We start from the raw sequence: 23,371 nt of genomic DNA, 5'->3' as shown, positions 1-23,371 counted from the left end.
GTTTAGTTCTGGCTGCCAGTTAATCAACCTGAAAGTATATTCCAAACTTAAATAAGCAGAAAACTGGGAAGTACACATGGGGAGAAACTGCAGGCTCAATATATTTTTGAAATTTTGACCATAAACTAAAATGCCATATCTGGCAACAGGAGAGTAAATAATTACAGCTCTTACTTCAGGAAGGAAATTATTGTATGGTGCTGAGTAAAAACCTAAGGGATACTTCCCAGCTGCTTCTAAAGCAGCCCATAGTTATCTGAGTAGCCAGCTCAATTGTTTTGCAGGGAAACCCTTTATATTTCCACACTAGAACCTGGAAGAAACATTAGTCTATAAGAAGTCCTTAGAAGTAACAATGGTTCAGGATTAGAAAGGAAAAGCGTTAAGACAAAAAAATTACCTTAAATCTTCAGAATAATTTTTCCTTCTTTCATAATTAGAAGATCCACCACTGATTGTAGAATCTTAAAGAGAAAAGTAACAATGGTTACCCCCCACAACCAGCTTCAACATTTTACTATCTTTCTCCATGAATTAAAGTTTAATTCCTTTACATCACCAACAGTTCAAAGTGACTTAATTCTTAGAAAAGTTAGATTTCTAAAAACATGGAATTTTGTGTTTCCATGAAAGAATATTTCCTACAACATTTCCCATTAATCAATGTGAACTCATTCTACAGCCATGGATATATTTACTTCATTTTTCATACATTGCTATTACCAAAGTGTCCAAAAATGGAAGTTAGTAATTAATGTTTTTATACTTAGAAAAACTACATCATATCTAAAATACAACACACAACATGATTTTTAATGATAATAATTTTAAGTGAAAGCAATAGCTATAAGACCTAACCAATCTGATATAGACATATGCATGTACAGTCTTCCTATATTCAGTAATGCTTAAATAGAACGAACTACTAATGTTTTCTTTCTTGCTACTGTTACACTTCTATCTATGCCTTTTAATCCGCTAAGGATTGTTTACCAGGTAAACTGATTAATATAACATTTCATTTATATTAATGTGATATATACATATATATGTTTCTTACTTGATTTTTCTTCTGTGGTATATAAAATACAAAGATACATCTCAAATATAATTAGAAATTATTAACAGGTGAAAACAAGTTTGCATTATTTAAAAGTTAACTTTTCATAGAACACACTAATTTTATATCTAGTTGAGAGCAAGTATTATTTTTATCATCTGAACAAGCATTACATAAAATCATAAGGTGTTCTATCCAAAGTTATGCAAACTATAATATCCTTTGATAAAATTAGTCTGTTATAAATTTTTTTGCACAACACTTTTCACTGCAAGCACAAAAAGTTCAATTTTTTGAATTCTTTTTTCTTGTTCTAGCTACTGAACAATACTACCAATTATCTTTCAAAACTGTAACTTCTACAGTTTTTCTGAGGATCTCAAATCCTAAATTAGGATTCAAATTCAATTAGTAATAGCAATCAGAGCACATATGTATGCATTTGATCTTCAGAATAACTAAGCATACATGACATGATCTAAGTGCTAATATTTGATCTTAATAAAATTTAAAAGAAGTAAATTGTAAACAAAACATGTATAATTACCAAAATAATTATCTGAAAATTGCATTTATAAAAGAAACCAACTATTTAGTTTTGAATTATTGCTACCCATTTATATGTGTTTATACATGTATGTTAACAGCAGTGTCTAATTATTTCATATGGATGTGTCCATATATAAGAACTAATGCCTCCAATCCCCCTCAAAGGGGGAGAATATGCCTAAATAATAATGTGAAACTGAATACTATAGAGACCAATAGTAGAGAAGGTATTAGTAACTCAGAAAATAAACATAAAGAGGTCAGGAACAATACTTAAGAAAGCCTTTGATGCCTATATAATAACATGTAGACTAACTTTAATTTTTAACACAGCATGGTAAATACAATCTCACAAGTGTCTTGGAGATTTGGTAGAAGGTAATGGTATACCAGGAAGGAAACAAAACAAAACAAAACAAAAAAACAACTAACTTGAAGGAAGGGGTAGTAGAACTACATATGAAGAAGCTACAGCTCTTACAATGACATAATGAGAAATTTAAGCTAGCTTTATATCCGATCATTATCTTAAGCATAATGAATTGATGTATTTGTTCAAAATATTAGTTTAAGTCTCAGTAGCACATCTTACATAACGCTATATGTTTCGTATAATTGGCTCTGGATGACATATGTAAATATTTCTGCCAAAACAATAATTCATTGTTTTTCTCCTCCTGGTTTGTGTGTTTTTACCTTACAGAAAATATTTTAAAGGGGTGGGAGGAGACTAAGAATATAAAATAGTAAATTTAGAAAGACATTATCAGAGGAACCCATAATTAAGAAATGGCCTAAGTATACAACAGATGTACTGTGGAACTATCAAGCTTATCCCAAGCAAAGAAAATGTAAGTAATACCATGTCATGAATCACACAACACTGAAAACAACTTTAAAGACATCAGATATGAACTTCAAATCTAGTTTCCATTGTCACACCACTTCTTATTATAGAAAATGAATTTATATATCAAAATTTAGAAGATTAGCTACAGAAAAAAGCAAAAGGGGAAGTGGATGATTATAATAAATGACAAATGCAGAAGAAAATCATAGTCTTACTTTTAAAACATTACTAAAAAGGATTATGAATTTAATATTTTAAAATGCCAGTTTTCAATTTTGAAAAAAGTTAATTGCCAAGCTAAACCAAGTTAAGTATGTCACATATATAAAAATATTGTGCATTCATGGATACATAATCATCATTTTAATAGTTTTATTGGTGAATAAGAAAAAATTATATGTTCTTACTGTGTTAACTATTCTTAAAAAAATTTATTCTGTTTAATAGTTAATAAATGTGCAGATAAATAAGAACATTTCTAAGGCACACTGGACTAATAAGTAAAAATTGGGAAAAACAGTTGTAAGCTGACTGTAGGTTGTACATTATTCATATATAGGCACTACATTCAATATGTCATGTGAGACCCCTGAGACAAAATGTTTCAAAATATTTCAATATTCCTAAGAAATTCAATTCACCCAATGATCATAAAGATTCCATCTGTTTTTACATGTTAGCTATTTTTGCACAATTAAAAAACTCCCCAAATATTCCTACTTTATTAGGCTATTATGTTTATAATCACTCTGCATTATTCATAAAAACCGAAGTCAGCTAATTAAACTTGGTGCTCCAATAGAGTAATCTGAAATTTCATTGTGTTTCTTAGAACAGTTATAATACAATTTTTTTTAGATTTCAAATACATAACATTCTAAAGATGTTTGGTCATACTCTAAAGAAAAAAATCTATAAATTATCAATAAAAATACTATGCTGATTTAAAGAGTTGTTTTAGTTTCAACAAAAAAAAATTTTAAAAGAAATTGTCTTCTATAAATTCATAGTTTCTCATTTCTAACTAACTAAATATGACATGAGGAAAGACCTTGTGGAATCTACACATGGCTTCTATCATCTACCTATTGCATCTTTCTCTTTTCTTTCACTTCCTCTTTTTGGATGGTGATTTAATATAAAAAGTATCATATGGAATTAGTTTTCTGAAAATAATGGACTGCAAAGAGTTAAAAAACCCACCTTATTGCATTATTAATATTAAAGTCTATAACATATATATATATATATATAGGTTTTCTAATCAATAATACCAGCATCATTTCTGTCTAGAAATCTGAGAAGAGGTATTAGTATTGAATTATAGTATGTTACAGGTAACAGTCTAAAATTGAGAGGTTTAAAATATTAATCGTATATTTATGTTTCTTCACTAATAAATTGACTATCTGTTTTTGAAGGAAGAAATAGTTACCTCATTTTCATTCTGCATACTTATATTTTCTGAAACAAAAACAAGGCATTCTACAATCATGATGAGATTAGATTAGCTGCTTTATAATTTGAAAAAAGTGAACTTGGGTTTCTAATAAGAATGATGATTTTTCTAAAAATGAACAGGAATAATCTTTTCTTTGCATCAGCATTATATAGTTTATTATATTTCTTTTCTGTATTTTAAACTTCCTTCCTCTAAAAACGTATCATCAGCTATTTTACTAAAATGTATCTGAAATATTCTACTTCATACATTGCTTTCTAAACTATTCACCATTATTCAATCAAATCACGATTCAAAGAAAACCAATAACACAGAAGATACAGTCAGTAAGTCACAAGTAGCATTAGTAACACCATACTTGATATTAATTTATCCTCTTTTTATACAATATTTTGTCTCCAGAGGATTGAGGAAATTTTAAGTAAGGTTTTGGGTACAGTGAAATCTTCCCAAAGCAAAAATGCCTAAAAAATATATGGTCCTTTCTATAACACCATATAGACAACATTTTTTCAGGATCTTAATTAAGATAACGGTGAACACCTGTGTCAACATTCCTTGGCAAGACAGCATTATCAATCATAATCCTTTAAGTACACTCCAAAACAGCAAAGTGATATGACAAAACCAATCTGTTGCCTTTCTTGGTGCTAGTTTTGTCTCACACAAGCATGATTAGATCTTTAAAATACAGCAGACCTAGTTTTATTAGTCTTTAAAGTTCAATACTTGAAAAACTATTATACTAGACAAATAAAAGGAAAAGTCTATTAACTTTCTACAAAGACAATTGTATTCTATGTGCATCAAACCCAAAGAGAAATAGAAAGAAATCGTTACATATCTAATACATGTTATTTGAAAAACATTCTTTTGTCAGACATGAAAAATGTAAAATAAATAATTACTTGTTATAATTGCTGTCGATGAGGTGTTTTATGAAATGAAACATAAATCAGACACGTGAAATCTACATATGACAAACTGTAATATAATCTTTTCATCTAATTCTTTCCTAATTATACATTTAGGACAGGTAAATTCTAATTTTTAAAAATCTCAACACAAATGTATCTTCAAATTAAGTTAAAATGTAAAAAAAAAAAGTTCAAATGACAAACTCAATTATGAAAAATGTATTCAGGTGCCACAGTCAAGAAAGTGTAGCCACACCTCCTTTTTAAGAAAAATAATATTTTCACTGACATAAAGGCACTAGAGGACATATATTTGTTGACAACTATCAAATTTAATAAATCAGGTATTTTAGCTGAATATTGATAAAAATTAAAATCTATAGTAGTCAAGACCAAACCAAAACAAACAAAAAACAGAAAACCACAAACAAACAAAAAACAACACCAAAACAAAGGTACTTATTAACAAGTTATTCCAAAGGTTTCCTTTTTAAATGGTTGAGTCATCAGGATCATCATATCTGAATTCAGTCAAATTGCTAAAGATTAGTCCTCCCTTTCACATTTTAATACAATTCTATTCTAGCAAACGGTTGTGGTGGCCAGTCATGCAACAGAGCTATCAATGTGCAAATAAAGCAGAAAATAGAGACATCCTTAAGAAATGAGTCTTAAATTTGACATAAAGCGAAGGTGACAACCACAGCAATAGAACCATAAACTCTAAATGTTTCAGTATCTTCCAGTATTCTCTACAGCTCTTCCCTTAAGATGGAGAAAAATAAAAGTGGTGGAATTATGTAATGAGGATGTCTTCCTGACAGACTCTTATATTCATGATGGCACAAACCTCTTTGGCTACATTTCATTAATCAACCCTCTGGATTAGGGAGGAATACATGAAACACTGCAGCGACTGGGGAGAGGGCGCGCGCGCGTGCATACACACCACACATACATACACACACACACACACACACACACGCGTGCGTAAGGATGTCACACCTCGGCACGCAGGTTCGGACACTCGGACACACACACAAACACGTAGAGGCTGGCCCTCACGCAGGGAGTGACCGGCTGGCAGGGTGACCCATCCACCCCTTTCTCCCCCCCCCCCCTCCCCGTGTATCCTCAGACCCTGCTCCACGTCCTGGAGTAATCCCCGCCGTGACCTTGACCTCGAGGAAGACGTGGCAGAGCACTCACAAAAGTCAAGTCAAGACTGACAGCCAGACAGCCTGGCTGGGGGCGGCTGCGGACACACTTTTGACACAGTCCCAAAGAAGTGACTCGGCCGAGAGCCGACGGGCCCGGGTGACCAAAGCCGGCCTTCTGGCCCACGTCAACCCCTTACCCGCCCCCGCCCTCTGAGGCCGCTCACCTGGTTCGCCGAGGCGGCGGCAGCGCGCGGACCTAGAGAGCCTGGCCTCCTCACGAGCCCTTGGGCAGCGCGCGCCGGCGGACTGGTTCCCTGGGCCCTCGGCAGTTACAGACCGTTAGGGCGGGCAGCCAGAAGGGCTGCTGCGGAGCCGAGCGGCGCGGCGCAGGCGGAGCCGAAGGCTGGCGCTAAGGGGCGGGAGGAGGGAGGGAAGAAGGGAAGGAGGGAGGGAAGCGGAGGAGCTCGCTAGACAGCTCAGCCCGACCAGGGGGGGGCGCTCCCCGGCGTCGCACGTAGAGCCCCCGGGCCGCTGCCTCCTCACGGGCCCCCAAGAGTCGCCTTCTCAGCTCCGCCAGGCGGCTTATCTTTCACGCTCCGGGCCACCTCCACCTCGCCTGTGCTCTGCGCTCCCAGCCCCGCAACAGCTCCGGGTACAGTCAGCTTGGCCCAGCCGCCAACGTCGCCCGCTTCTCGTCTCCATGACAATAGCGCCCACGGCGCCCCGCCCAACCCCACCCCCGTCCGCGGCGCCGTGACTCTGGAAGGAGGAGAAGGTCGACGTTAAGGGCGGAGCCAGTTGAAGCCAGCGTCCAATCAGAGGTAAAAGCCACTCTGGGAGGCGGGGCGGACAGAGAGGCTCTCGGAGAATGTAGTCTGGGGTAGTTTAGATCGAAAGGAGAGAACCTAGGAGGGCGGGGCGGGGCACAAAAGAGGAGGAGTCTTGGCTCATTTAGAAGAGCTTGGAAGTGTGTGTATGTACAATCTGTGTGTAGGGGTGTTAGTATGTTAGAGTAGGCAGAAGGCCAGAAAGGAAAGTGTGACTTGTGCACATCAAAGAAACTTGGGTGTGAGTTTGAGTGTATGAGTCTATGAAGTATGTATATCGAGGAGTATGTGGTAGCATGAGTTAGCTAAGTATTTATCGATCTCTGTGTGCCCAACAACTGTGCTAGTCGCATTCTTACGACACTTATAATGCAACTGGCCATGTTGGGGTGTCTGAGCTACCGTGCCGTTGTGACTCTTACCACAAAAAATTGGCGACAAAGAGAACGTGCGTGAGAGAGAAGGAGAGGGAAGAGATTCAAGTGTTAATGCTGGTTGGAGAAAGGCACTGTGTGGCAGTGTTTGATACCCTGTATATTTTTGTGTATATAAGGTTTGTGGCTCTGAATGTGTCTTTGTCAGAAGCCAATGTCTATGTTTATGTTATTCTGTAGTGTATGAGATATGTGTGTATCTCTCTGAGGTTTTTCCATGTGTCTGAATGTGAGACTGGTGACTGACTGCGTGTCTATATGAAGCTTGTGATTGTGCCTCTGTGTGTTGTTTGGTTCTGTATTTGTGTATTTGAGTATGTGGCTTCTGCATGTGTGTGTGCAAGAGGCTTCAAGCTATGTTTGTGCCTTTTAGGGGCTTCATAAATATTTTCTGGTTGCCTGTGTACTTGAATGCAAGACACACAGAGATTCAGTGGGGATTGAATGTGTAACCATAGAGAGACTAGAAAGGAATTGAAAGAAAGAAAAAAAGAGCCCTAGATCTGACTGGGCGTGTTGGTGCCGGAACAGGAAAGGAGGCTGGGAGGGAGGCATGGTTGATCCTGGGTGCAGAGAGCACTAAACAGTAGTCGCTTATGCTTCTCAGTGAGGCGAGGGAGAAGCTCTTGCCGCCACCAACTCCCCCTTCTCTTCGTAGTCCTCTCTGTCCATCTACCCTCCCCCCTCAATTAAAAGGAGAGGGGGGGGGAGGGAGGAGAGCCAGAGCCGGGAGAGACTGAGTGTGTGTGAGAGAGAAAAGAGAAAAGAGTGTGTGTGAGAGGAGAGAGACTGAGTGTGAGAATGGTGTGTCTGTGAGAGTGTGTGTGGGAGAGGGGAGTGTGAGAGCGAGGAAGAAAAGAGATACGTGAGAGAAACTGAATGTGTGAGAGAGTTAAAAGAGGGACTGATTGTGTGTGAGAAAAAAGAGACTGTGAGAGAGAATGAGAGAGAAGATAGACTAAGTGTGTGAAAGAAAAGAGAGACTGTGTGTGTGAGAGGAGAGACTGAGTGAGAGAAAAAAGACTGAGTGTGTGTGTGTGTGAGAGAGAGAGAGAGAGAGACTGAGACTGAGTGTGTGTGTGAGAGTTAGAAGAGGGACTGAGTGTGTGTGTGTGTGTGTGTGTGTGTGTGTGTGTGAGAGAGAGAGAGAGAGAGAGAGAGAGAGAGCTAGAGCGCGCATATGTGTGTATGTGTGTTAGAGAGAAGGGGGACTGAGTGTGTGACGAAAAAGACTGTGCATGCGTGTGTGCGTGTGCGTGTATGAGAGAGAGAGAGAGGGGGAGAGAGAGAGAGAGAGAAACATTAGATAAAAACCAGCCCCGCCCCACCTCCAGCATTCCCAGCAGAGTGGAGAAAAGCCCGGGAGACAAATGCGTTAATTCAAAGGGCCCCTTACTTGCCCACCTGCTGCTGGCCGAGTCCTGCTCGGGACCTGGCTGGGTTCACTCCACACTTCCTTAACATTGCTGTTGTAGTCTCCTCTCCGGGGCACACAGCTGTCTCGTCGTTTCTGCCTATCAGACTTGGTCCGGGTTTCCTAAAGTGGTAGAGAAAGAAGCTCCTGTAGGGCAGGGGTCTCCATGCAGCCAATTGCACGCCTAGACTCTTATCTTCGTTATTTATCCGCTCAAGTATTTACTGTGGAAAGAAAACAGAGGAAATAAATGAGCGAATATTCAATCTCCTTTCTTTTATTTTTCATAAACGGATTGGCTTGTATTCCAGGGCAATCCTGGCTGCGATAAATCCTCAGCAATGTGACGGCTCCAATAGTAGTTAGCTAATGAAGAAAGTTGGAGCTGATCGGCGCGGCTGGGATGTGAATATGTCATCCAGGGGCCGGCGCGCTAGAGTCTGGCAACTAGAGAGAGGGAGCAAGGGGGAAAGGGGGGGAGGGGAGGCGGAAGAGGGGGAGGAAAAGAGGGAGGGAAGAAGGGAGGGAGAGACAGAAGGAGGGAGGGGCAAGAGAACCAGCCAGCTAGCCTGAGAGGGAGAAGGAAAGGAAGAGAGGGAGAGAGGGAGAGGCGCTCTCTGCCGGCCGGGTTGGCTGCGGCCGCCCAGCAGGATCTTGCCATTCCTTCCATTGACAACACCCCGGGAAGGAGGAGCTTCGGGGCGCGTAGAAGGCGTCAGAATCCTCAATTTCCAACTTAGCATCTTGGCAGGACCTTTGCGAAGCAAAAAGCAGAGCCCCCCAGTCCAAAGGAAAAAAAGAAAGAAAGAAAGAAAGAAAAAGAAAAAACCTGAGAGCGAGGAGCCGCAGCAGGAGCAGAGGCAGCGGCAGCCGTGCAGCGTTAGCCCTCCAGGCGCTGGGAGAGAACGAGGAGCAGTTGTAGCCGCGGAGAGCCCGGAGGCCAGGTTCTTAGCCGCCCGCCCTGCTTGTGCCGGGGCGCCCAGCCGCCCCGGCACCTCTGCTCCTAGGGGGGCTGACCGGGTTCCATTCCGCGGCTGCACCGGGCACTGTATGCCTCTGTTTGGCCATGGTCCTACCCTCAGGGCTACTTGTACCAGCCGTCTGCCTCCCTGGCGGCTCTATTCCTGCCCGGCTTACAGCACCAGCGTCATCTCGGGACCTCGCACCGATGAACTTGGCCGGCTCTTCCTCGGGCTCCGCTTTTCTCCTTACGCTGGATCTACCGCCTTTACCGCTCCTTCCTCCGGGTTACAACTCTCACCTCCAGTACGGCACGGACCCAGCGGCCGCTGACAGCCGCCGCCTTCACTTCGTACGTGGTAAGACCGACGGGGGGAACAGCTCCAGCTGCCTGGCGAGCGGCTTGGGCTGAAAGCTGTATCTTTCTATGTCTGTGGGTGGCTGGGCTGGGCTTGGGTTGGGGGTGGGGGGCGCTGTTAAAGCAAAGCCTGGCGAGGCTACCCTTATGTTTCCGCAGAGGAACAAATGAAGTGGTTTAGGTGCCTCCTTCCAAACTTTAGCTGTTTTGATGTAGCTGACCCTTGGTAAGAAAATTGTCAAAGTACTTTCTCAGGGACAAAAAGATGTCCTGTCGGGTAGGAAGGGAAAGCCTTCGTGTTGCCAAAAAGGGATTTCAGGGTAAATTGCAACACAGCAATCGACAATTAAAGTGCATCGTTTAATTAAAACATTGGATACCTTCGGGCAATCCTTTTTCTTCACCCCAATTTTTTAAAAAATCAGGGGAGAAAGATGATAAGCATATGTAAATGTCTTCTGCCTCGCCTTTAATTAGTCCTCCAAAATACTGCAATATCCGTAATCCTATCTCCTGCAATCCGATTAGAGGTATTACATTTCCGAAAGGATAGTCGAGCTGCTGTGCGGCGCAACCGGGATTTTTTGGTACGAGCGCACTTTCCTAAACCGCCCCTCGGTTTCTGCTGGTGGTCCCGGTTTTGTGTGATTGTAGTGGCGTTGGGTTTTTCCTTTCTTGGTTTTCATTTCCCTTCTGCCTATCTGAAATAACTCTTCACCCCGTCAGTCTTATAGTTAGAAGGAAGGGGAAAAGGCTTTGGCTTCTGCCGAGTCCAAGCGCCTCTCTGCTCCTCTGCTTCGGGTTTTGTCAAGAATGAGGTGGCAGTGTCCGTAAGAGAGAAAGGCGGAAATACCCAGGCAGTCAGGGCTGTGGTGTGTCACAACACCACCACGCTCTTCCCAGGAACTGCTCCGTGGTATCCCAGAGGTTGTGGGCCACTACTCAGCTGTCTTGGGGGCCTCGAGCAGGATGGAGGGAGGCAACCACCCTGTTTCACTCAGGGTCTAGGCCCACTAGCCTTGTTCCACAGTAGGCCAGAGAGCTGTCCCTTGTGGCCATGCTCCCTCCCAGAGTAGAACCAGTGTTCGTCTGTCTCGGACAAAACGGGGCGTTTTGTGCCCTACAGCTAGCGCCTATCGGGCTCTGGTTCCATACTCTAACTGCCTATCTATCTTCTCTGCAGGGTTCACCCTACGACCACACCCCGGGCATGGCGGGGTCCCTAGGATACCATCCCTATGCTGCACCCTTGGGGTCCTATCCCTATGGGGATCCAGCCTACCGGAAAAACGCCACCCGGGACGCCACGGCAACGCTCAAGGCCTGGCTGAACGAGCACCGCAAGAACCCGTACCCTACCAAGGGCGAGAAGATCATGTTGGCCATCATTACCAAGATGACCCTCACTCAGGTCTCCACTTGGTTCGCCAATGCACGGAGGCGCCTCAAGAAGGAGAACAAGATGACCTGGACCCCGCGGAACCGGAGCGAGGACGAGGAAGAAGAAGAAAACATCGACCTGGAGAAGAACGATGAGGATGAGCCACAGAAGCCGGAAGATAAAGGAGAGGCGGAGGCCCCAGAAACAGGTTGGTGGGCGCAAAGTAATGGGACCCTGGGTTGATGTTGGAGAAGGGATGGGAGAGTGGAAAACCTTAGTGAACTCGAAGTTTTCTCGGCTAAAAAATCGAAGAGAGTCAATAGAGAGTATCGAAGAGACAAACGTGGGGGATGGGGGAGAAGCGGGGGTGGGGTGGGGGAGAAGGGTGGTGAACTAGGGCGTACCAGAAGAGCAAGGCCGAGGATGTGGCCGGATATGGCTGCTATCCTTCAGTCACAGAATCGGGGGTTCAGCTGGGAAATAGTGAGTCCTGGACAGGGATGGCCGAGGTAGGGTTCAGGCGTCCCTAACTCTGTGTTCCTCGATGGCAGGGGGGGAGATCAGGAAGGCGGCTCCTATAGTGCGAAAGGCTGCAGGGGCCCCATACCCCCGCAAGCGAAGGAGGCCGAAGGCAACCTGAGCGACTCGGATTTTAAAGAGTCCCACGAGGGCCGACTGGACGCTCTCCCAGGGGGTCCCAGGGCTGGCGGCCCTTCTCCCTCTGGCCCAGTTGCAAGGCTGGGCGAGGAACCCTCGCCACACTATCCCCCGGGAGCTCCAGTCCCACACCCAGCCGGAGAGTTGCCCTCCGGCCCCAGCGGGCCTTCCGTTATTCACTCGCCGCCTCAAGCAGTATTAGCCAAGCCCAAACTGTGGTCATTAGCTGAGATCGCCACCTCTTCGGACAAGTCCAAGGAAGGAGGCGGCGGAGGTGGTGAGGGCCCTCCCCCCGGGCAAGGGCCCACAACCGGGCAAACCCTGGCTGGCAACCGGTCGTCTCCCTCCCCGGCGCGTTCGCCCTCAGCTCAGTGCCCATTCCCCGGCGGTGCAGTTCTGTCCCGGCCTCTCTACTACACTGCCCCATTCTATCCCGGCTACACGAACTATGGCTCCTTTGGCCACCTGCACGGCCACCCAGGGCCGGGGCCGAGTCCTGCCCCAGCCCCAGGCCCGCATTTCAATGGATTAAACCAGACCGTGTTGAACCGAGCGGACGCTTTGGCTAAAGAAACGAAAATGCTCAGAAGCCAATCACAGCTAGACCTGTGCAAAGACTCTCCCTTTGAACTGAAGAAAGGTATGTCCGACATTTAACACGGGCTGCTTTGGCCCCGGACTTTTCTAATTTATTAAAACATGGCCTTGGCAGTTATTTTTCCACCACCAAGAGAAAAAAATAAAATAAACCCTCCTATCCAAAAGTTTATAGTTTATGGAGATGAGTGGCATAAAAATGTAAACATCTCCACCAAAAATGTCTTAACCAACTGAAAAGAAAAATTAAAAAAAAGGATTTGTATTAAATCTTATTCTGTATATTTAATGTAGCATTTTGTATTTAAATTGATAATACAATATCTTTGAAGTAAATTATGAAATCAAGACACCTGTACAGGCATTTAATGTTGTTTTGTAATATAAATATATACATTTGTGTTTTCCCAAGCTGTTTCATAGTTTAAATATACAAGTTTAATTTAATTTTTTACACCTATTGATTTTTCTGGGTATGAGCTAAAGTATTATTAAAGAAAGGAAACAGGTTATACTTATTAGATTTAAAAAAAAACTGAGTCGCCTTTGTAAAATGCAAAATATTTAATTAAAAGAGATTTTAACATAATCAAAGCTATTCATTACTTACTTTTTTTTGAAACCTACACAATCCCCATAGCCTGGTGACAAAAGGTGCTAACTGAAACTTTTAAAGTGGGGTATTTTAAGGGTACAAGTAATAGTTAGAAATGGCGTCTAAAGCCAGATGGTAAATGAAATAGGCTTCAGACCCCCCAAAACTTTATATTGTCCAAAATTGAACGCCAAATTTGGATCAGGATTAGATTGATTCGGGAAAAAACGAAGGACCAAGTAAAGCGTTTTATGGGGAGGAGGTGGGGGGCGGGGTCGGGGGGGGGGAGAGAAACAAAACTGTATGTGCCAATAAGGCACCCCGTGGAAGAGAGAAAAAAAGTGTGCTATAGATACACGGAGTACCATCTCTTAACCTAATTACTTCCAATCAGTGTCGTGTTTTATGCAAAGTAATCAGCTGGTGAACTTAGCTAATGAGTTCGATTTATGCCGGATTTAGCCCTTATTACTATTTCAAAGGTACTTGGGGCTTAATGTGAGAAATGCTTATGAAAGTATCCACCAGGGAAAGGTCCTTCCCAATCACTGTCCCACACCCCCCAACAAAATTTTGCATTGATCTTTTGGGTTGATTGAATTAAATTAGTAATTCTGTCACCACAAATAGTGCCCGAATTGTCAATTCTGGCTCAGTGTTCTGTCCGGGCCTGCCGGGTGGGCAGAGGAATGGTTCCCTGCTTTCACAGGTAGGTGTCACACTTGTCCTGAATTTCAAGCCAGCACACTTAGAAATTGGTTGTTAAGGGAATGGGGCAGGGAGGAGTTGAAAAGAGAGAGATACAAGGGGGTAAATGAGGGAGAGAGGGACTTGGAAAGAATCTAATCAAGGAACTGAAGCAGTGTGCCTCTATTCCTGCAAAGTTGTTTTCCATTGTTAAAGTTGATTTACATAATTAGTTGGGACAATATCAAATCAATCTGGTTGTTACTTAACCATTCCAACTTCACTCATCTCTTCAGGCTCAAATAACTGGATCTTTTAAATTAATAATTTGAACGTATTTAAATTTTTAAAATAAAGTTGGAACACCATTCAAGTCACAAACAAGACTTAAAAAACAAAACAAACAAAACTTCTCCAAGACTATCAGACCACTGGAATTAAGGAATTGAAGAGTTTTTGTTTTTTTCTCATTATTCCCAGGAGGATGAATGGCTGCCGATAATTCACTCCTGGGAAATTTTCTGTGCTCCAGAGGGTGTTACTTCGACAAACACACGCCTGGCGACGAGGGAACTAATTTTGTCTATTAAGCCACAATTTGGGTGGTAAAAAAGATTGTGTCTGTCATAATATCGTTGTTAATTAGGATATATCTGGAGCAGTTCAAATGAACAGCAACGTTCATTTCCCTCCCCCCCCCCCATGGTTTCTCTATCTGGCTATTTCAAACACAGGCAAAACTTAACTTTATTTTAAATATATTTTTAACGATTAAAGAAGGTTCTCTCTCGCTGTATATTTCATTCTGGAGAAATTTAAAAATAGTAACCTTTTAAGGTTCAGTAGTTTTAAATTTGTGACGTAATGTATAACGGGGAGATTTTTTATTCTAAGATGGAAAGTGCAAAATAATTACATATTCGTTAGATGATGTTTTGTAATTATTGTTTGTGGAAAATTGAGATTTTGATAATTTCTATACTCCCACCTCTCAGAGTTTGGAATCCTTTTTGGGTCTCAAAGGCCCACAGTTTAGTTCACCTTTTGAGATTCTTCCGCATGTATTCCAAGTACCCTTTCTGCTAACAAGTAAAAAACAAAACAAACAAAAAAAACTTATTTTTTAGTTTTTAAAAAAACTCCGTAGGAAATGCAGTCTAGCGAGCTTAGAAGACAGGTTTCACCCCCCACCCCACCCCATAGTTTACACGAAAATTTAAAAACAAAATTAGACTTCTTTTGTAATAACGAATTAGACTAACACTTCAGGCTTGCCAAGTTAAAGCTGAGTAGAACTAAACCCGCTAGGCACAGTGGTTTCCAGCCCTGAGATTTAAAATGCTTAGCTAATCGATTGAATTCACACTTTCTTCTGGGGCTTTCTGTCCGTTTTCTCCAGCGTTCTGCGGGGCTCACTAGCCCATGATGTTCCTTACAGACCTTTTAGTACTTCGCTATTTACAGGGTGCCAGGGATCCCTTTTCTTAGGGAACCCCGCCCCCAGGGATTAGAGGGGGTCCTGCGTGTACCACACAGCCTTTCTTCCACTGGTTAGGAGTAAGATCCAGTTTTTTTTTTTTCCTTTTTTTTTTTTTTATGTGCATTCTCCATATGAGCTCGGATCTTGCTAACCCTGTTTCTCGACGTCTTATTAATTGGATGGAAAGCCCAGCTGGTTAAAGGTTTAAGGAATTTAAGTATCATCTCTAAGCTTTTGGTTACAAAAAGTTTCATTTCTTTGTCGTAGTGTCCAAAAAGCTCTTAACTCAGGGTGTGCGTGTATGCTTGCGGGCTTTTGAAAAGTGTGTTGGGAATGCGGAGGGTGTCACTGAGTGATTCCCCAGAGGGTGTGTCTCCTGTGGACACTGGGGACCAAACCCCACTTAGGTCTTTTTTACTTGATTAGTTTTGGGTAACTGGAGAGAAAGTTGCACGGGGTAACTCGGTGCTCCTAGGGCATTTCGATGGCTGCTTCGCTAGGTTTTGTCCTTTGCTCTTTAACAATCAGAGCTTTAGGTTGAGCCAGATTGCAGGGCTGGATAAGATATCCTTTTGGTTGGGGTCTGGGCCGAGTCTGACAAGACGGAGCGCCCCACCTAGTCCCCTGTGAGCAGAGACGGCTGAATGCCCCCTTGAAATGTGAATAGGGTTGCCCTGTAGAGTCCTGCCAATCATCGCCCAGAGAGCACCCCGGACTGTGGTATGGGAAATAGCCTCTTCGGGGACTGAATACTGCCCCCCCGCCTTCGGCTTCCATTGGAATTGCTTGTTCGCGGAGGTAGGGTGTGAAGGGGAGGTTAAGGTGGAGATGGAGTGATGGTGGGGCGGGTAGCGAAAGCAAGAAAATGCTGCAGTTTCCTGTGGGAGGTGGGGCAGAAAGGAGAATGAAGAAGGGAAAATTGGGAGTAACTTAAAAGGGGCAGGAAAAGACTCTAGGCCTAGAGAAAGAAATGGATGGGGAGTCTTTAACCAAAGAGACGACCTTTTTCCTCACCCCTGGGAAGGATCTAGCATTGGACGGGCCCCGGGGTACGAAGAGGAGCCCTACAAAAGACACTTTGCTCCTAATTCACCACAATTTGGGAATCAAGGCCTGGCTTTGGTTGGGGCCCGTGTGTGGACAGCATGTAAGACTTCTTCTGTTCAGGATAAGGGGAAGCAGCATTTTGTTTTCAGGCCTGAATGTTTCCTCCCCTCCTTCCTCGCACACCTGTCGATCCCTAACTAGTTGCCAATCACAGAGCAAGGCATTGATCCAAAATTTTTTAACAGGAAATTTGGTCCCCAGAACCAAAGGTTCTAAACCCGCGTAGGAAAGGCGCCGCCTGCCGGGCCGAGGGGCTAGGACAGTCAAGTTGAATGACCCCCGAAGAGCATATGCTTGTAAGGGGGTTAGGGAGGGGGGATGGGCAGGTGACGGGCTGGATGGAAGGGGCAAATCAGCGGCTTGCCTCACTCCACCCCACCCCACCCCCGACTCTAGCCACCAGGGCTGCCCTAGCCCTGCAGAGCATCAGGCTAGACCAGTTTCTCTGTCCCTTCCTGGCTGCCACAGTAAATAGTAACTTCCCGCAGCCCGGAGGTGACAGGCGGCTGGAGAAGGATATGAAAATGCAGAGAAGGGGAGTTGGCCTGGGTCATCAGGATCGGGTCAGGTCGTCAGGGTTTGGAGGACTCTTTTTTCTCTTTGAGGAGAAGGGCTGGTGTTGGGTTTCGTCGCCTCTGGACTTCCCGTACTCGAGAAACCACCTAATAGGGTCTCCGAGGACACCGCTATCTCCTCCAAGTCTCGGGAGGATTTGAGTGAGAGGAAAATGGTGGAGCGGTCATTGGGAGTGTTACAGACTCCCGGGCTTCAGATTTCCTTCAGCGTGCCGGGCGGGGAGGGGTGGAGATGGGTGTGGTGGAGAACTAACTAGACGTGTCCTGATTTATCGTTCCTAAGTGCGAATTCAGCGAGGGCCTCGGTCCAGTCCATTTATTGACTAAATTACCAGGACCCTCGGTACAAATAACGAAAATAACGCATGAGAGAGCTAAGAAACCGCAGCAAGATGTCTGCAGGATTCTCTCTTTGCCGGGTACTAGACCTAGCTCTCTTAATCCATTTCTCTCCCAGATGCTCCTACCTGGGCCAAGCATGAATGCAGTGTCTGAGAATCTATAGTTCCCCGATCATCCTTTCTCCTCTGGATTTTCTTTTTTTGGGAAAAATGTATTTTGGCGTATCTTGCCCAAATGTAAGTCAAAATAGGTAGGGTTTTCCTCGTCCAAGATGCTTTAAAAAATTTGTTGTGTGGATGTATGGCTACAGGTGGAAACACGACCATGCAACCTCACCACACCCAAATTCCTAGTTCCCTTAAGCCTCAGTCTCCGCATTAGGCCATCCTGGCTCCCCTTCTTTTATCTGGTGTTTGAGGTGGTAGTGGAGAGAAACGCTCAAGATGGCACAAGGCTAGGATGAAGCTATAATCTCTCCTTCCATTGTGGAAGGGCCCAGGCTCCTTTGGTTGCTAAAGCTCTTAACTCAGAAACCCTCTCTCCCACCCTCGATGAGAATCTTTGCTTAGATGTATTTTTGGTGCTTGTATCTGGTTTTGACTCGGGTTTAACGCACTATACGACCTCATTTTCTCCACAGAGCTAAAACCAATAGATAATGGTACTTGACTCGTGGAAGTCTCAAGGGTCTACGACCACCGTTAAATCGGGGAAAGAAGTACAGCCTCATTAGGACTCAGTTTCAACCATTTCCTAGCCCCTCATTCAGTCCTCTATGCGGGTTTTGAGCCCGTCCCCAACACCTCCCCAGCACGCAGCACTCGCAAGTCCTAAATCTGGCTAGGCATCTTCTGACAACTCCACAGGCCTCCGTGGGAACCGCATAGATTTTAGAAGACACAGCTGTGACTTCGTTTCCGTCATAAATATGATTTGAGTTGGAGACCCTAAAGCTTTGAGTAGCGGGACACAAGTGGGATATAAACGGAGATTTCAAGAGATGCCCAAACGAATATGCGCTGACCTAGAGTGGTACAGACCAAAAGTTTTGACCCTTCCTCTCCAACTGTCACCTTGGTCCTTCAGTCTGTCTGTCTTACATGGGGAGAAGGGTTCAGCTGTAGGCTGCGCGCCAGCCCCGGCCGAGCTGCAGGCGCAGAGAGCGCATTCATTTCCTGCGCCCGGATGATACTGAAATCTGCTTTTATTTGCTCGGAGCAAACCCGAGGCTTTCTGCGATCCTGCCTGATGGATGCAAATGTAAATGTGCACTTATTTAATTGGATAGGGCCCCAAGATAAAAGAGATAAACGGCTCCCCATTTGCCAAGTTATTTTTCCAAGGCATGCGGCGCATTGTGGAGGGAAAGCTAATGAAAGGTGGGGGCGGCAGAGCGAGGGGAATTGAATTTCTGAGATTCGGCTTCCTGGCTCTGTTAGGGGGTAAAGGGCCCAAAGTATGGACTAGGTTCAGACGGGACACGAATGGGTTTGGCCCTCCACACTAATAAGGTCTGGAGACAGGAGTCCTCGCCTCTTCCAGTACAACTGGATTCTACCGATTCGTGAACTCAAGGCAACCCACTCCCAACCCTGGGGAAGCAGTGAAAGTGGGAACTTTCTCCTGCCCATTGCCTTCTAACTTATAGCCACTCCTGCCCCGACCCCCGCTTCCTTCAGGAACCCAACTATGGCTCTGGAATAGGCCGCCAGAGACATCAACAATGCGTTCCAGCACAGTCTTAGAAACAAGATAACAGGCCTGCAAGCCCAGGCCCCCAAATGGGACGAAACGCAGAGCTCGGGCCAGGATAACCTCTCTCTAAAGATCTCAAGCAGTTTTGTCCTCCTTGGCTTACCACATATTTCATGTCTCACCTCATCTTGGTCCACCCCAGCAGCACACAGTCTTTTCCGTAATGGAGGACGTTCCCAACAACCACTGTGTCATACACCTGGGACATCAGTGTGCAGAGAAGTGTGCCCAGAGCTGGCGGGACTAGTTTAAATAAGACACTATCCCGTACTTTAAAAAACGTAAAGGAATGAAGAAGAGGTCAAGATAGCTAACTAGAATACCCAATCGTGAGAGTTTCTGATTCTAAACTTTTGTCTTCTGGTTTTTGCTAAGTTTTCCCCTCCCCTTTGCTTCTATCTAAGTACCTAGGCGAGAAGTTGGGACTGGAAAGGCCGGGAGAGGCTGTGGAAGGAGAAAATGTAGTCTGGGGAAGGAAAGGAACCCAGAGACAAAGATTGCGGATCTGTGGCCAATTTGCGTCTCAGCTCCCAAACCCTGGAGCCTTCGGGCCCTGCAGCTGAGCCGGTCCCGAAGAGTGATGTTTCGTCCTTGCCTCTGCTCCCACATCTCCAACGCGCTGATGAATTGGCTTGTCAGGGGAGGCCTGCACGCAGAGACAATCAGAAAGCACTTATACCTCGCTAAACTGAAATTACTGTCTTTTCAGGGGCTAATTTGTATAACTCCCATGGAGGGACTTGGAAAGTGTTTGATGAGGCATAAAATGATGATTAATGAATTTATTGGTCGCTGCTCATCAAACAGGGGCAGTATAAACTCCCCCCACCCCAGGCCCTGGACGGGGGTGGAATGTCGGAGAGAGAGGCCTAGAGTTCTGCCCCAGAATTCAAAAATCTGTGCCTTCCACAAAACCAACGGGCAAATTCCCACCAGAACTGACCCTTTAGCAACTTCCAGCATCTCCTGTCTCTGCAATAATCCCCTCTCTACCACGTCTCACTCCCCTTCTAGTCCTCTAGTTCCCCCTCCTGGACCCTCGCCCTCTGGCGGTGGTGGGGCTGGATTCTTCACCACCTCGTGGCTGTCAAGTAGTAAGTTTTGAGGTTCATGGGACTAGTAGAGACCCAAGAGCCCCTGAGTGCGGACCGACGAGGACTCATGAGCTTCAGATTCCGGCACCTTGAACGTCCAAGGAAACTATTCGTCAGCTGCCCTGTACTAAAGATTGCGGATGTCATTCCATCTCAGCTGACCGGGGGTCCTAGAAAATCGCCTGGGTGCCCAGAAAAGCAGGCCAACGTGAGGGAACCGGGAAGGGGTCAGGATACAAACATTAGGAAGGTGCAGTTTGGGGCCTTAATGACTCTAATGTGGGCAATTAAAATTAAGTGGCGGTGATGCAAATGTCTGCTCTCTTGTTCTAGGAGGGTTCAGGGATCAATACAACGCGATTTGTAAGGCGATTCCCATCGACCCAGCGTTAAAATGTTTGACCTTTCTCTAAGAAAGAAAAGATCTGACGAGTGATGACCCCCGGAAAGTCCCTCCAAGGTCATCTCCCATCTCCCCAGTACACACACCCTTCTCCCTCCTGTTGGTTGAGACCCTTTCCCTCCAGCATTGATGAAGGGCAGGGAAGAACTTGTTTGTCTGGGTAAGAGGTAGGGTTGGAGAAGGGTACGGCTGAGTCAGGATAGCTTACCCAATTCCATTACTTCTACTTGTATTTTCCTCCTGACCTTTGATTCTGCCTGGACCTTCCCCCAGCTGGGCCTGAATCCTGTGGAAGCCACCTGGTTCCAGTTGTCTTGTAGACTGATCAGAGAGGGACTATATATTGTAGTGTAAGGATAACTGGGGGAAGAAGTGAAAAATCCAGATTCTAAGGCTTGGTTTTGCCACTATGAGCAAATTACCTCACCTCTCCTGGCCTCAATTTCTTCGGAGTGTAAAATGTTTGGGTTAGATGATTTCTAAGGTTTTTTAACTCAAAAATTACTAGATGATTCCTCCCATGCACCTCTACTCCCCTTTGGGCCTTGTAGAATACCTGAAAAGTTAATTCGAATATATCTTTCAGGATTTCAGCTTCTAGTTTTAACCTTCAGAGGTATTTAGATCTCGAAGGGGACCTCAGAAGTCATATAGTCCTACCCCCTCATTTTTCAGAAATAGAAGTTGAGAGCCAGAGGGTTTAATTGTCCAATGTAACAGCAATAGAGAGAAGCAGGGATTTGAACTCAGATTTTTTTCTTTTTAAAATATTCTTTCTTTTTAAATCATAAAAGTATTTTATTATTTTCTAGTTACATGTAGAGATAGTTTTCAACATTTGTTTTATATAAGGTTTAACTAGTTCCAAATGTTACTCCCTTCCTCCCCAAGACAGCAAGCAATCTGATATAGGTTATATATGTACAATCACATTAAACAGTATTTATGCATTAGTCATGTTGTGAAGGAAGAATCAGAACAAAAGGGAAAAACCTCAAAAAAGAAAAACAACAAACAAAAAATAGAAACAGTCTGGCTCAATCTGCATCCAGATTCCACAGTTCTTTTTTTTTTTTTCTGGATGTGGAGAGCATTTTCCATCATGATTCCTTTGAATTCTCTTGGATCATTGTATTGCTGAGAAGACTTAAGTCTATCACAGCTGATCATCACACTAAGTCGTTGATGCCGTGTACAATGTTTTCCTGAACCCAGATTTTCTAAATTCCAGTCTACCATGCCAGCCTCCTAAAGAGCTGGAACCTCTAAATTCAACTAAACATTTTCCTTGGTTCTGATATTCCCACCATCCTCTTCCCCTTCCAGCTTCCCCAATTCCTATGTGCCAGAGATTGTAGGATTTTCTGTCATTAAAAATGGTGTGGGAAAAAAATTAAAAATAAAAAGGTGGGCATTTAGTTTTTGCGAAGCTATAATAAAAAGGTCCCCTAATTGTATATATCTTCTCCCCCTAACCCCCACCTCTCTTACTCTAGGAGGGGCATTGTAGTGTCATAGAATGACCATTAGAGTGGGAGTCCCATTTGAATTGTGTCTCTGTCCCTTACTAACAGTGTAACCCGTGGTAAATCACTTGGCTTTCTGGGTTTTAGACTTCTTTTAAAGTGAGGGGGTTTATTTTAGAAGGTCTCTAGGGGCTAGTAGCAGTGTTGGGCAGTAGGAAAAAAAACCACTGGATTTGGAGCTGAATATCTGGTCTTAATTAATCAATAAAACATTGATTAAGTATGTGTCAAGCACTGATGCTAAGCACCTGGTGTACAAAAAGACACAAAAGACATTGGTCGGTCCAAGGAGCGCACAATCTAAGTGGGGTAGATGACATAAAAAACAAATATATGCAAACAGCTATAAACAGGATAAATAGGAAATAAACAGAGGGAAGGTGCTGAAATTAAGAGGAGTTGGGGAAGGCTTGCTGCTTAAAAAAAATGGGATTTTAGTTGTGACTTAAAGGAAGCCAGAGAAGTGAGAAGGTGGAGTTGAGGAGGGAGAAAATTCCAGACGTGGGGGACAGCCAGAGAAAATACCTACAGCCCAGGAATGATGTATATTGTTTGTGAAACAGCCAGGAAGACTATCACTAGATCAAAGAATAGGAGTCTCTGCTACTGCCTTTATGATCTTGGATAAGTCACTTAACCTCACCATACTTTACTTTCTGATTTGTAAAATGAAGAATTTGCACTAGGTATTCTCTAGGGTTCCTTCCAGCTCTAAATCTATGATACTCCTCTGAGAAGCTGTAATTCCAGGTGTAATGCCCTAAGTAGCTGCCTAATTAATTTACTCCCAGTCCCAGTCCTGGCAGAGGAGGTTTCAAACATTCCTAAGGGGGATTTTTAAAAATATATATAATTTTTAGATAGTGGTTAAAGTCATATAAGAATGGGGTCTTAGTAAAAAGCTTTTAAAATTTTTTAATTTTTAAAAATTTTTTGCAGGGCAATGAGGGTTAAGTGACTTTGCCCAGAGTCACACATCTAGTGTCAAGTGTCTGAATCTGGATTTGAACTCAGGTCCTCCTGATCCAGGGCTACTGCTTTATCCACTGTGCCACCTAGCTGCCCCCAAGAAGCCTTTTTTTTAAAAAAGGAAAGATCTGATAGCATTTGGAAGGTCTAAGTGGGAAAAGGTAGGGTAGAGTCTTTTGTTGACAATTCCCTCATTCTTCTACTGTCTTCAA

The 23,371-nt window shown here is 43.9% G+C and overlaps 1 protein-coding gene and 1 long non-coding RNA gene across 4 annotated transcripts in view; one reads left to right on the top strand and one right to left on the bottom strand.

The window, feature by feature from the left end:
• Positions 1-6,721, bottom strand: part of LOC122742523 — an 11,466-nt gene extending 4,745 nt beyond the window's left edge. For 2 of the 3 annotated variants that reach the window (XR_006354924.1, XR_006354926.1), the window contains exons 1-3: positions 6,223-6,721; positions 401-464; positions 1-28 (exon numbers count right to left, since the gene is read on the bottom strand). The exon at positions 1-28 is cut by the window's left edge. This is a non-coding gene — a long non-coding RNA (uncharacterized LOC122742523). The remainder of the gene's footprint in view (positions 29-400; positions 465-6,222) is intronic. The other variant, XR_006354925.1, reaches the window with a different exon arrangement.
• Positions 6,722-9,749: 3,028 nt separating this feature from the next.
• On the top strand, positions 9,750-13,154 carry IRX5 (iroquois homeobox 5; the record flags this gene model as incomplete). Its single annotated transcript, XM_043987335.1, is given in 8 exon segments — positions 9,750-9,788; positions 9,790-9,915; positions 9,917-9,964; positions 9,966-9,992; positions 11,175-11,580; positions 11,924-11,952; positions 11,954-11,989; positions 11,991-13,154. Coding segments are annotated over 8 exon segments (1,407 nt in total), but the record flags the coding sequence as incomplete, so codon positions are not given.
• Positions 13,155-23,371: the final 10,217 nt, after the last annotated feature.

This window comes from Dromiciops gliroides, chromosome 2 (genome assembly GCF_019393635.1).
Source record: "Dromiciops gliroides isolate mDroGli1 chromosome 2, mDroGli1.pri, whole genome shotgun sequence".
In the NCBI taxonomy this organism is placed as follows: domain Eukaryota; kingdom Metazoa; phylum Chordata; class Mammalia; order Microbiotheria; family Microbiotheriidae; genus Dromiciops; species Dromiciops gliroides.
Note: the sequence above shows the minus strand (reverse complement) of the source record. Positions and strands in the feature narration are given on the sequence as shown.